Source organism: Octopus sinensis, linkage group LG2 (genome assembly GCF_006345805.1).
Source record: "Octopus sinensis linkage group LG2, ASM634580v1, whole genome shotgun sequence".
Taxonomy (NCBI): domain Eukaryota; kingdom Metazoa; phylum Mollusca; class Cephalopoda; order Octopoda; family Octopodidae; genus Octopus; species Octopus sinensis.
The window spans coordinates 186,171,032-186,184,400 of record NC_042998.1 but is presented as its reverse complement, the minus strand read 5'-3'; the positions used below and the strand labels follow the sequence as shown (position 1 = coordinate 186,184,400).

The window sequence follows — 13,369 nt, the reverse complement described above, 5'->3', positions numbered from 1 at the left end:
TCTAAGAAGTGTTAGAAGCAGTATAAAGCATGTTTATTTTTTTACAGCATACGTTGGTGGGCCGGACAAATTGACGTGTTTGGTGACCCATGCTGTAAAAGAACAACATTGCTTGCATGACAGTGATACTTAATTGCAACCATCATTTGATGTCATGACAGGTACATCTCACCCCACCCCCATACACACACACACACACACACAACAGGCTTCTTCCCCTTTCCATCTATCAAATCCACTCACAAGGATTTTGTCGGCAAGAAGTTATAGTTGAAGACACTTACTCAAGTTGCCATGCAGTGAGATTGAACTAGAGACCACATGGTTGGGAAGCAAGCTTCTTAACCCCACAGCCACAGTAACATCCCATGATCAATTGGGCATTTATAGATCCATTCCACGAATGTCTGTCTGTGTGTCTACGAACCTGTTTTCATTTGTTTCTGCATGCAGTCTCTCCCACTCTCCCCACAAAATGTCACAGTAGATGAAATTCAAATAATGTTTAAGGAATGTTAATACTGCCTAAGAAATATTTTGGTTGGCATATTGAAACAATTAAAAAAAAAATTTATTCATATATCACGTGCTGCTATTATTACTGCCATCATCACCATCACCATCATCACCATCACCATCACCATCATCATCATCATCAACAGTAGTTACAACATCATTGTTATCAATGAAATCATCACTTATCAACATCACTAATATTGGTTTTAAGATTAGCTTTTCTAATGCTTAAATCTGATTTACTTGAAGCAGTGGGATCTTGATTGAACAGACCTGGCAAGCTATGTATTGAGTAACAGAGATTTAGTCTCAGACACATACCACCCACACACACAATAACCCCCCACCACCACCACCACACACACACCGGCAGGCAGTCAAATAGAAACAGACACATAAACGGACAATAACCAAAAGAGAATTAAAGAAGTAGTAGTTAGGACTTATCCAAAAGAGTTTTGAACATGATCAAGAACATTCAATTTGTGTTAGCATTATAGACATATTCAACTTCTAATGGTTGAAAACAAACATGAATATAAGAATATATGCATATGAACTCATACATCTAAGATTATATGTACTTGTATGTGCATGCATGTCTGTGTGGAGGCACATGGCCTAGTGGTTAGAGCAGCGGACTCGCGGTCGAGGGATCGAGGGTTCGAATCTCAGACCAGACGATGTGTGTGTTTATGAGCGAAACACCTAAGCTCCACGCGGCTCCGGCAGAAGGTAATGGCGAAACTTCTGCTGACTCTTTTGCCACAACTTTCTCTCACTCTTTCCTACTGCATCTTGCAGATCACCTGCGATGGACCAGCGTTCCGTCCAGGTGGGGAACCTATATGCCAAGAAACCGGGAAACTGGCCCTTATGAATCAGGCATGGCTCGAGAAGGAACAAACAACAACATGCATGTCTGTGCACATGTGTGAGTGTATCTGAATAATAATATGCCACTTCCCTACAAATATGTTAACTTTTTGGTTCATTGTATGTAAGGAGAAACTATGATGTATGAACTTGAAGAATATGCTAAAATTCTAGTTAATATAAATAATGAACAAAATTGTTATGAAGTAGATCTGCTTGAAGTGTAAAATTTCTTAACAAATTAAGTCAAGGCATTTACCAAGAGAAAGGAATGTTTACAATAAACATCAGGTGTAAAAGTATTAATTTCAAGAAACCATTCTATATTTTCAAGACAAAAAATGTTTAGGTCTACCACAGAGCATAAAGAACACTTTCATTTACAATTCAATAAAGTTGATTATAATCTTATGCTGAGCCAGTAAAAATCAGTTCAAAAGTTATTTACATATAGAAAGGAAATTCAATTATATATGAACAACATAATCTTTTTAAAACTCTTACCAAACCCGCATCAATAATTTACACAATGGGATGAGACGAACTGAGATAATAGGAATTATGATTGGTAAATATTTAAGTAGTTTATCAACAAACATCCTTTTGAAATAGATAGGTGGAATGGTTTCCATATTCTTTAAAATGAATGGAGTTCATAATATAACAGGTTATTTATACTTCTCTCTGCTCTGTGATTTTTTAGGTTTATTTATTTAATAAAAGTGACTGGTTGACCAAACTGTGCTTAAACATAACAAATCTGTTTGAGACATTTATTATTAAAATGTAGATAACTAAAAATACAGGCTTCAAATTCCAATGTTCCTTTTTTTTAATGTTTCATTAAATATTAGTAGAATTCAGAGTGAAATGTTACAGCTATAAAAAAAAATTATGCTAAAATTTAAATATATGATGCTACATAAAATACTAAGATACCTTTGTAGCTGTAAAAATATGTGCAATAATTTTAGAAAGAAGAGATTTTCTTCTATGAAAGGAAACGTATGTGCTTACCTCTTTGCATGCAACATTATCAATCAGGTTATAATTGCTTGCATGCAATGGTTGATCAGCATTGACAGGATTTAAAATTACTTTATCTCCAACAACTACCTGTAAATTACAAAACGGAAAAGGAAAAAGTGTTGAAGATTAAACCAAAATTATATCAAAAGACTAGAACAGAATTCTAAGGAAAACAAACTTAGGTTAGTTAATTAACTTAGAATGTAAGAATTTGATAGTTCTGAAAAAACAAAAACAAAAAACCCCCCAAATATTTACATGTATTGTTGAAGATAGATTCTACAATTGAATGAAATACTGGATATCCGTTCATTCTTCACTCAAGAAATGATAACTAATTAGATTATATTAGAATTCTTTATATCTGAATTGAATTATTTCTAAAGTATATTGATTAAAATATAGGTATGATCTTTGTTTACAGTTTTCAGCAATAAAAATTTTGCTTTCAGACAATAGCCATCCAAACTGCAGGCTATTCCTCTCTGGTAGATGCCATGCAATCAAGCTCAGAAACAATTTCCTTCTTAATGTTTTATAGAAGGACAATAACCTCTACCGTTTAATGAGATAGAGTTTACTTGTTTCTGTGTTTGAATACAGTCAATGCAATCATGTAAACATAATGATTTTCATAGCTTGAATGGGGAAGACAATCAGTGTATGCATCTAAGCAGACCATGTCAGATTGGTAACATCAATATAGTTAATGATCAGCTAGAACTTTTGTTAGTTGATGTTAACCAAGAAATGAGAGCAGGAAGGGAATTTCTGAGCAATATATGTTTCTTTATTAGCCACACAGGGCTGAACACAGAGGGGACAAATTACAAAGTAGAGCTGTTCTTTTTGGGGAGAAAAAAAATAAAATAAAAATAAAAAATAAAAATGGGTAGGTTTTTGATCAAAAGTGATTGTAAAAAGAGAGAAAAAAAACGATCAATAGGGATCGTGTATCACAGAAATGACATGATGTAAAGTGTAAAGGGGGAAGCAGATGAGGTTTATCCATGGAAAGAAAAGCCTATGGAAAAGACAACGGTAACCTCAGTCAATGATGTCACATGTCAACACATTTGCAAGTAAGTAACTCTCTGTTTTAAATTTTTCCGGGTTCATAGGATTATGCTCAAGGTGGCTTTAATATAGTTCCGAAAGTGGGGAGGGAAGAAATGGGATAAGTGTAACATTTCTCCACACTACTTTGGATCTTGGGTATTAATCCATGCCTGGTAGATTTGGATTCACCAGCAAACTGAAGTGAATTCAATATACATTACTCTGGGATAAGATGGAATCAACAAATCTCTACAAGAACTCATATGGTTTCAACGATGTTATTTTTAATCGTCAACTTAAATGCTTACAAATGCAAATTAAACTAAGCTGGTTGAAATCAAAAGATTAACGTTCCCTCATTGATTGTTTTGAAAAGTTTAAGTATCTTCTTGAAATATTTTATTTTGCTAAATCACTCAGAGTCATGATAAAACCCCAGAAAAGTTCCTCTGTGAATGTCATTTTCATATGACCACATTAATACCACTTGATAGGAAAACATTGTCTTTGTTTACATCTTTTGGTCAGCAAAAGATCCATAGTACCAGCACCTTCACTTTCAATGTGTGAGAACCAGTGAAATTAAAATACTTTACTTAAAATAAGAGATGGTGACAGGAGGAGCAGCTGGCTGAAGAAATTCTGCCTCAACAAGTTTTGCCTAACCCATACCAGTATGGATAAACCAGCATAAAAATTATGAAGTAAAGTTTGGTTTCTGTTCCGAATTGTAGTATTTTTACTTTATTTACATGACTAATTCTTGTAGGTAAGTAATGAAGGAAAAAATTACCATCTTCTCCTTCTTTAGGCTTACTAAATTTCAACAACAACAATTAATAAATATCACTAAATAGACATCATTACATATCAAATACCTTTGTTGATTGACTATTTCTTTTAACTTTATAAAAAGTTTATAAATTTTAAATTCATTCTTCAAAAAGGATTTTCCCCTGTTCTCCTTGCTAAATAAATCTGTCCAAGAGATGCAATTCATCAAATGCCTTATCCTAAGGTGAATGGCAGTATGCTTGTTTACAATACATCTTGTGTTACAACAGAAATTTTTGCCCTAAATGATCCAATATGTAAACCTACCCGAATGAGCTAACTGCTTTAATACATGCACTCGTGTGAATGCATTAATTACATTAATATTTCCACTCTGTACTGAAGTAATTTACTACATATCTGAGGAAAATTATTCTAAACTCTATTGAATGTAATAGGCACTGTATAACTGAGAATTAAAAAAGAGCATAAATTAGATAAAAAGCAATGACAACAGTGTAACGAGCAGTAGCAAACAATTTTTTACTGTTACAGTAATGCAGAAAAGGTGTTTAAGAAAATGCACTTTTCCATTAGAGTTAGTTTCTTGAATAAACTTTGCACAGCGATATCATAAACATTTGTTTACAATCCAAGTCTTCCTCAAATTACATTTCACCTTCTTATACAGTAAAAACAGTTTCTTTTTTCCTTCCTGTTATTCCAGATTATTATTAATAATAATAATAATAATAATAATAATAATAATAATAATAATAATAATAATAATAAGAAGAATAAGAAGAAGAAGAAGAAGAAGAAGAAGAAGAAGAAGAAGGATAATAATAATAATAATAATAATAATAATAATAATAATAATAATAATATAGCTCTATACATTCTGTTTACTTTTATTCACAAGTGAAGCAAAAGACTATGAGAATTAATCTTATTAGCTTTTACTGTCAATCTGTGTCCTTTATCAGTTGTAAGCAAATTCAATATATAACCATTGTTAACAGAAGACAGTACTTAAGCAGTCACTCACATTAGTTTATCTCATACAGAAAAGCTACTGTACTTTAAAAGGCTGAACTAATGACATAACACAACAGCTGAAATAACACATTAATCGATGATCTGTTAAAATGTTAATATGGAAACTTTTATATATAAGAAACACCTTGAGTGTTATGCTTTACAAATAGAGATACTCCAAGGAAACAAGAAAGGATATTTACTCTTTTACTCTTTTACATGTTTCAGTCATTTGACTGTGGCCATGCTGGAGCACCGCCTTTAGTCGAGCAAATCAACCCCGGGACTTATTCTTTGTAAGCCCAGTACTTATTCTATCGGTCTCTTTTGCCGAACCGCTAAGTGACGGGTACGTAAACACACCAGCATCGGTTGTCAAGCAATGCTAGGGGTACAAACTCAGATACACAAACACATACATATACATATATACGACAGGCTTCTTTCAGTTTTCGTCTACCAAATCCACTCACAAGGCATTGGTCGGCCCGGGGCTATAGCAGAAGACACTTGCCCAAGATGCCACGCAGTGGGACTGAACCTGGAACCATGTGGTTGGTTAGCAAGCTACTTACCACACAGCCACTCCTGCGCCTATATGAATATTTCTAAAAGAAATCCCAAAATAATGGATAATGGAAGAAACTTTGTACCAAATCTAACTAAATCATATTACATTGTAAAATTACACAAATAGCCATTAGAAGGAACAAAAATAGACAAGGCAGTCGTTTAATGTTACTTTGTTAGATTTCATCATGCCAGACAGTATGCTTAATCCCTTTATGTCAAGCTGTTTCTTATTTCTTCACTGCCCACAAGGGGCTACACACAGAGGGGACTAACAAGGACAGACAAATGGATTAAGTCGATTACATCGACCCCAGTGCGTAACTGGTACTTATTTAATCAACCCCCGAAAGGATGAAAGGTAAAGTCGACCTCGGCGGAATTTGAACTCAGAATGTAGCGGCAGACGAAGTACCTATTTCTTTACTACCCACAAGTGGCTAAACAAAGAGAGGACAAACAAGGTCAGACAAACGTATTATGTTGATTATATCGACCCCAGTGCATAACTGGTACTTATTTAATTGACCCCGAAATGATGAAAGGCAAAGTCGACCTCGGCGGAATTTGAACTCAGAACGTAGTGGCAGACGAAATACCACTAAGCATTTCGCCTGGCATGCTAATGATTCTGCCAGCTCACCACCTTATTTACTGATGGTAAATAATACCTGTTGTTAATCTAAGTTGTTTGTATATTTTAAACCTTCATCATGGAGAGATGATTAGAAGTACCCAGTGCTGCCTTAAAACATGGGTACACTGGGGCCCAATTCAGATCTATGTATGTTGTGGCTTGCAGCCAATAAATAAATACTATTGGATCCAGTGTATTGATTTGCTGGTGGCGGTGGTAGTGGGGGAGGGAGTTCATTATGCTTCTAAGATGGCCCTGGATGTACCACAGATTTTCTCCAGTGTAATGTATGTAGAATAAGTCAAACAGGAGGAATTACATCCTCTCTAAACTACATCCACAAGAGAAATAAATTCAGCATACAAACCAACAAAACTCTCATCATCCCTGCAGTGCTGTTGTTTTTGTTTGTCTTTGAGTCAATCTTAATCAAGCAACCCAATGATCAAAGGTGTTTCTATCATAGCTATTCCATATTTTGTGCTTTTTATGTGCCACCTGCACATAAAAAGCACCATTTGAGCGTGGCCATTGCCAGTACCACCTAACTGGCCCTCGTGCCGTTGGCACATAAAAGCACCCGCTACACTCTTGGAGTGGTTGGCGTTAGGAAGGGCATCCACCTGTAGAAGCTCTGCCAGATCAGATTGGAGTCTGGTGCAGCCATCTGGTTCGCCAGACCTCAGTCAAATCGTCCAACCCATGCTAGCATGGAAAAATGGACATTAAACGATGATGATGATGATGATGATGATGAAATTACGTGAGTCTACATTATTCACTGATTCAACGTGACTTTTCATTGTTTTCCTTTTTAATATGCTAGATTTGTGTGATTTGATAAACATTCACAACTATTTCTGCTCACATTAGTTCATTGTGTGGTGTCGGTGTTTGTAGATATTGTGCTGCTGCTGTTGTTATTGCTTAATTTCAACTCAACCAAAATCAAGCTGAATTATGATCAAAAGCATCCCAGCAGTGACTGACTTTACTTCTCCTTATACACAGTATACGACATAATTCAATATACTCTTTACTCTTTTACCTGTTTCAATCATGTGATTGTGGTCATGCTGGAGCACCACCTTTAGTCGAGCAAATTGACCCCAGGATTTATTCTTTGTAAGCCTAGTACTTATTCTATCAGTCTCTTTTGCCGAACTGCTAAGTTGCAGGGATCTAAACATGTCAGCATTGGTTGTCAAGCAATGTTGGGGGGACAAACACTGACACACAAACATACACACACACACATATATTTATATATACATATATATGATGGGCTTCTTTCAGTTTCCGTCTACAAATCCACTCACAAGGCTCTGGTCGGCCTGAGGCTATAGTAGAAGACACTTGCCCAAGGTGCCACGCAATGGGTCTGAACCCAGGACCATGTGGTTCGTAAGCAAGCTACTTACCACACAGCCACTCCTACGCCTATGTTGATAGAGTGCAATATGAGGGAGGTTTGGCTGCTAATTCTAACAAGTTGAATGGTCACAGAGAGGCTCACTCACTGACTTGACAATGTTGCTGTTAGTTACAGAAGTGATTTGTTTCTACTCTGCAGTGCCTATTCACAGCTGAGTGACTGGGCCATTTGATAGCGAAAATCTTGGTTATAGACAGGTTACAGTACTTAAATTGGTTACATGTTTTAACGTTAGAAGTCCAACATTTTTATGTGAAGATGATAAACAGAATGAAACTTATATGATTATTACTATTCCATTACTAATTGCAGCAGACAAACACTTCTGTTCTTCCATGAATAGGATTTTAAAATCAGAGATTGAATATTCATAAAACACTTCCACAACCACATATCTATAGAAGATATTGTAGAGCAAAGATAGAAATGAAACATCTTGGTTTCATTTAATGTTATTTCAAGAATATTTAAAGATTTAACCTGTATTCCAGATGTTGTGGTAAACATCTTAGAATGAAAGAGGTGTAAAGATCTTTCAGCTGAAAGTCATAAATTCTATCAGAAACTGGAAAGCTAAATTCCTAGAAAACTAAACTTCAGATCTTTGCTGCAAAAAAAAACATACTTCTTACGAGAAAGATACCTTTCCTTATAAAGAAGTGAAATTTACAGTAGGTTGTATATCTATTTGAGTGATTGGTACCAAAACCAAATATTTCCTTTTTTTTTTTATTGTTTGGTCTGTGTGTGTGTGTGTGTGTGTGTGTCTTTCTTTCTCTCTCTCTCTCTCTCTCTCACTCACACTCACAAAATGTGTTCTACACGTTTCTGCTTACTGTCCGGAATGCTACAACAATTAAACAATATAACACCAGAACTATTTTACTAATACAATTACTAAAAACTATCTGCAATTATAATATTGTCCTTATTCTACTATTTATTCAATTAACGTTAATATAAGTAGGGCAAGGGAGTGAGCATGATAATATGTATCAACATCAGATAGCTTCTGTGTCAATACCATTAATGTGTGACCATTATTTGCAACTTCCTCTGTCTTTGCCAAAGTCAATTGTAATTTGCAAAAGCCAATAACAATTACTTACATTATCACATTTATGATTAAAATATTTCTAAGCTTATTTAAGAATCATATTATCTGTCAAGTGTTTACTGAATATCTAATGAATTATGTTAGTTCATTTAGGATGTGGCTGGTCTTTAATTCTAATGATGAAATAGTCTAAAAGTAACCAGGCATATTAAGTACCTCACATAATTAATGGTCAAACTTCAAGTTTTGCTTTTCAGTTAATCAATATAACTTGCATTTTTGAATATTTTACAAATGCATTTCAGATGTTTCTAAAAATACATTAGAGAAAATATAGTAATGAATATAAAATAAACAACACTAAAATGTTACCAAAAGTTGTTAATAATTACCAAAGATTACTAATAAGTTTTGCAGTGAATGCTCATTTTGTTAGTGGATGAAATGCTTCAAATGATTTTTGCTAGGGTACTTTGTTCTCAGAAAGTAATAGCTAAGTTTGTCAAAACTGTTTGAAAGTCATTCACAATCTATTTAAGCTCCCACTCTAAATTATTCTGAGGAATATGGTTAGCTTTCAGAATATGGGATGCAGAAGATCACTCAGTATAAATGAAATTTCATAACAGAAAGAAGTAAGAATCTTGCTTAATGATTTTGATGAAAACAAATTTTAAGCAAATCTTTTAATAAAATGTGGCCATCATCCCATCGTCTTTGTCATCTATGGCTTGTGTTGGACATGATGACAGAGATATACTTAGGCATACATACGTACGTGTATATACATACACATATATATACATACAGACATATATATATACACAATCATATATATATATATATACACACACACATATATATGTATATATATACATATATATGTGTATATATATACATAAATATGTATATATATTTACATAAATATGTATATACATATGTGTGTATATATATATATACATATATATGTGTATATATATATACACATATATATGTGTATATATATATACATAAATATGTATATATATATACATATATATATATATATCACGTGATCACGTGACCGACCAGATCATCAGATGTTGTTACACATCGCTGGTCACAATGCATTGTTTTAGCCTTCGAATGATGCCACCCCGCTGGCTAAGCAAGCAGGCCAACAGAAGAAAGAGTGGGAGAAAGAGTGGTGAAAGAGTACAGCAGGGATCACCACCTCCTGCCGGAGCCTCGTGGAGCTTTTAGGTGTTTTCGCTCAATAACCACTAGGCCATTGTGCCTCCACACACATATATATATGTATATACATATATATGTGTATATATATATACATAAATATGTATATATATATATGTGTATATATATATATATATATATATATATATAAATATATAGATATATTATTCTCTCTCTTTTTACTTGTTTATATATATGTATACATACATATATATACGTGTATACACACACACAGATATATATACTTGTAGACATATAGTTTATATATTTTATAAATAAAAACACCTTTGTTTCAAAACAATATAGTAAGAATAAAAAAATAAACCATTTTATAGTAAAATGCTTTGCTAGCAACATGCAGAGAAGCTATAAAAACACTACTCTAGTCATTTTGCAAAGGTATGAATATTTAGACCTGTGCAATCAAAGCAAGCGTGAGAGAATGAAAAGGTAGGTTTTTGAAAATAAGAATTATTTATGACTTGCAAAGCAACTTTCTATATTATTTGCAATTATAAAATGCTCCCGAAAATATTTTAAATGTTTAAAATTCTCTTTGACTTACACTGTCACCAGGTGTTCGTAGTTTATAGTAAGCAACAATGTAGAACCAAGATCCTTCATTTCCTGCACTGTCTAAAGTCACACGCATGGCGTTTTTCTCCAGCAAAGCAGGCAACCGTTTATTCACAGTAAGATATTTATTGCTCTTCAAATGTAGAAGCTAAAAGAAAAAAAAAAAAAAATTCAAAATTTGAATATCTCAAATGTTAGATACGAATATAGAATACAACTTCAATATGCTAAAATTAAAAATCAACTTCTTTTAAAATATAGAAATGACACATAATTTTAAGAACAAACAAGAATCAGTTTTGAAATCCAGATTGATTTTTGACATATTAAATTAATGTTTCACCTCAATCTAAATACTGGAATACAAAGCAAATTTTAATCCTTGTAATTGAATGAAACAGAGTGTGTAATATGTAAACTTAATATCATACATTTTAATTTTGCACTTGAATTAAAGGAACTCATGAGTTATTGGATGATATTTATGGAAAAGGGTAATATAAAATGTAGAATAAATTTAAGAGAGAATGCTCTTAAAATAGTGGGAAATAAAAGAAATTCAATATAAGCCTGAGACTCAGTTTTCATATAGTTCAACAATGAGTTAAGATGAGAGAAGATTAAGATATAGATATAAAAGATCAGATTCAGTAAAAAGCAAAAGAAAATACAATGTTTATAATAGACATTGTTTATCCAGATAATATGAAGCTTACATCAACCCAAACAAAGCAATAAGAGGGAAAATGTTTAATAGTTAGCTGATGTAGAACCCCTTGATGTGCATGGTTATGCAGTAACCATCAAAGGTTGAAGATATAAAAAAAAAGTTTCCTGTTATATCAGACCTTAACAGTGTTTGACAATGAGCAGTGTGTGATTGACCTTCATTCTATCAACTTTGGTGTGTTCAGACTTCAGCTACGTCTCTCTTGCTTGATCATGCATTAGGCTTTACATAAATAACATACCTACCCCAATTTTGGGGGAAATAATAACACCCTTCACTCTCCCTAACAATCTTTCATACATGTATCATCCACTACAGCCTAAAATATATCCAGTAAGATATGCATAACATCTGACGCTCATCCTGCAGTAGAGGCATGACAAGCGATTTCAGTCAATACCAAAACACAGACAACTCATGAACAATATCAAGAAGAAACCTTTTAACAATGCATCTATCAGAGGACTATTCTTTCATTCTACAGACTTGTGCCACTGCCCCAATTTTTGGTGTAAAATACCCATTTCTTTACTACCTACAAGGGGCTAAACACAGAGAGGACAAACAAGAACAGACAAACGGATTAAGTCGATTACATCGACCCCAGTGTGTAACTGGTACTTAATTTATCAACCCCGAAAGGATGAAAGGCAAAGTTGGCCTCAGTGGAATTTGAACTCAGAACATTAAGGCAGATGAAATACCTATTTCTTTACTACCCACAAGGGGCTAAACAGAGAGGAGACTAACAAGAACAGACAGACGGATTAAGTCGACCATATCGACATCAGTGCGTAAATGGTACTTAATTTATCTACCCCGAAAGGATGAAAGGCAAAGTCGACCTCGGCGGAATTTGAACTCAGAACGTAACAGCAGACGAAATATGGCTATGCATTTCGCCTGGCGTGCTAATGTTTCTGCCAGCTCACCGCCTTTTTGGTGTAAAATACCTCGCTAAGGCTAATTATAGTGAATCTTGCAGAGCATATATGCTCTATTATAAGTAAATAAAGTAAATATATGCACATACATCTATAAATAGAAGTTACCTTGAATAAGTTAACTATTTTTGTTTTCACTTTAACAAAATTTATAAATCTTCCAAGCTTCTTTCTTCTTTATGCATCATTTAAACAGATAACAGCAATAACAGATCTCCATGCTAGAATCTGATAATTCATTATTTTTCTTGCAAAAGATACAACAGTGGTTCCCATTGTCTTCTGTTGGTTTATTTACAGCTTACTTTGCTAGTCTCCTGCTTTTCCAACTTTACCTTTGAAATACAGGGCTTATTTAATCCTTAGTCAAGGGGAATAATTCATAAGCCATCAGGGCATGTTCCATGCCACTACACTTATTTGACATGTCTAGAGACTAACCCGTATCTGACTCCAGTATGCTTTAGTGATACAGGTATCTTCTGCAACCTGACCCATAAATAAGGCTCTTGATAGGCACTACCACCCTGGGCCAGAGCAGATTTGTGAGTAGTGGTGGCTCAGGGGTAAATGTATACTCTTCCAAAACCTTGCACTTCTAACATGGAACCTCATCCTCAGATGTAGTTTCAGGTTTTGCCTGGGATGAAATCATCCTAATGTAACAGAAGCATTATATATTTTGAAATCTTTTGTATATCTGAATTGGGGAAAAACATCCTCTAGAAAGGAAATTTAAAAATTGTATTCAGTTATCTGCGGAGGCGCAATGGCTCAGTGGTTAGGGCAGTGGACTCGCGGTCGGAGGATCACGGTTTCGATTCCCAGACCGGGTGTTGTGTGTGTTTATTGAGCGAAAACACCTAAAGTTCCATGAGGCTCCGGCAGGGAGTGG

At 34.3% G+C, this 13,369-nt stretch overlaps 1 protein-coding gene across 12 annotated transcripts in view; it reads right to left on the bottom strand.

The window, feature by feature from the left end:
* LOC115222534 (inositol 1,4,5-trisphosphate receptor type 1) overlaps window positions 1-13,369 on the bottom strand; it is a 324,840-nt gene that overhangs the window by 185,741 nt on the left and 125,730 nt on the right. For all 12 annotated transcript variants that reach the window (XM_036500553.1, XM_036500548.1, XM_036500552.1 and 9 more), the window contains exons 5-6: window positions 10,790-10,948; window positions 2,410-2,508 (exon numbers count right to left, since the gene is read on the bottom strand). In XM_036500553.1, the coding sequence (XP_036356446.1) occupies window positions 2,410-2,508; window positions 10,790-10,948 (258 nt within the window). The remainder of the gene's footprint in view (window positions 1-2,409; window positions 2,509-10,789; window positions 10,949-13,369) is intronic.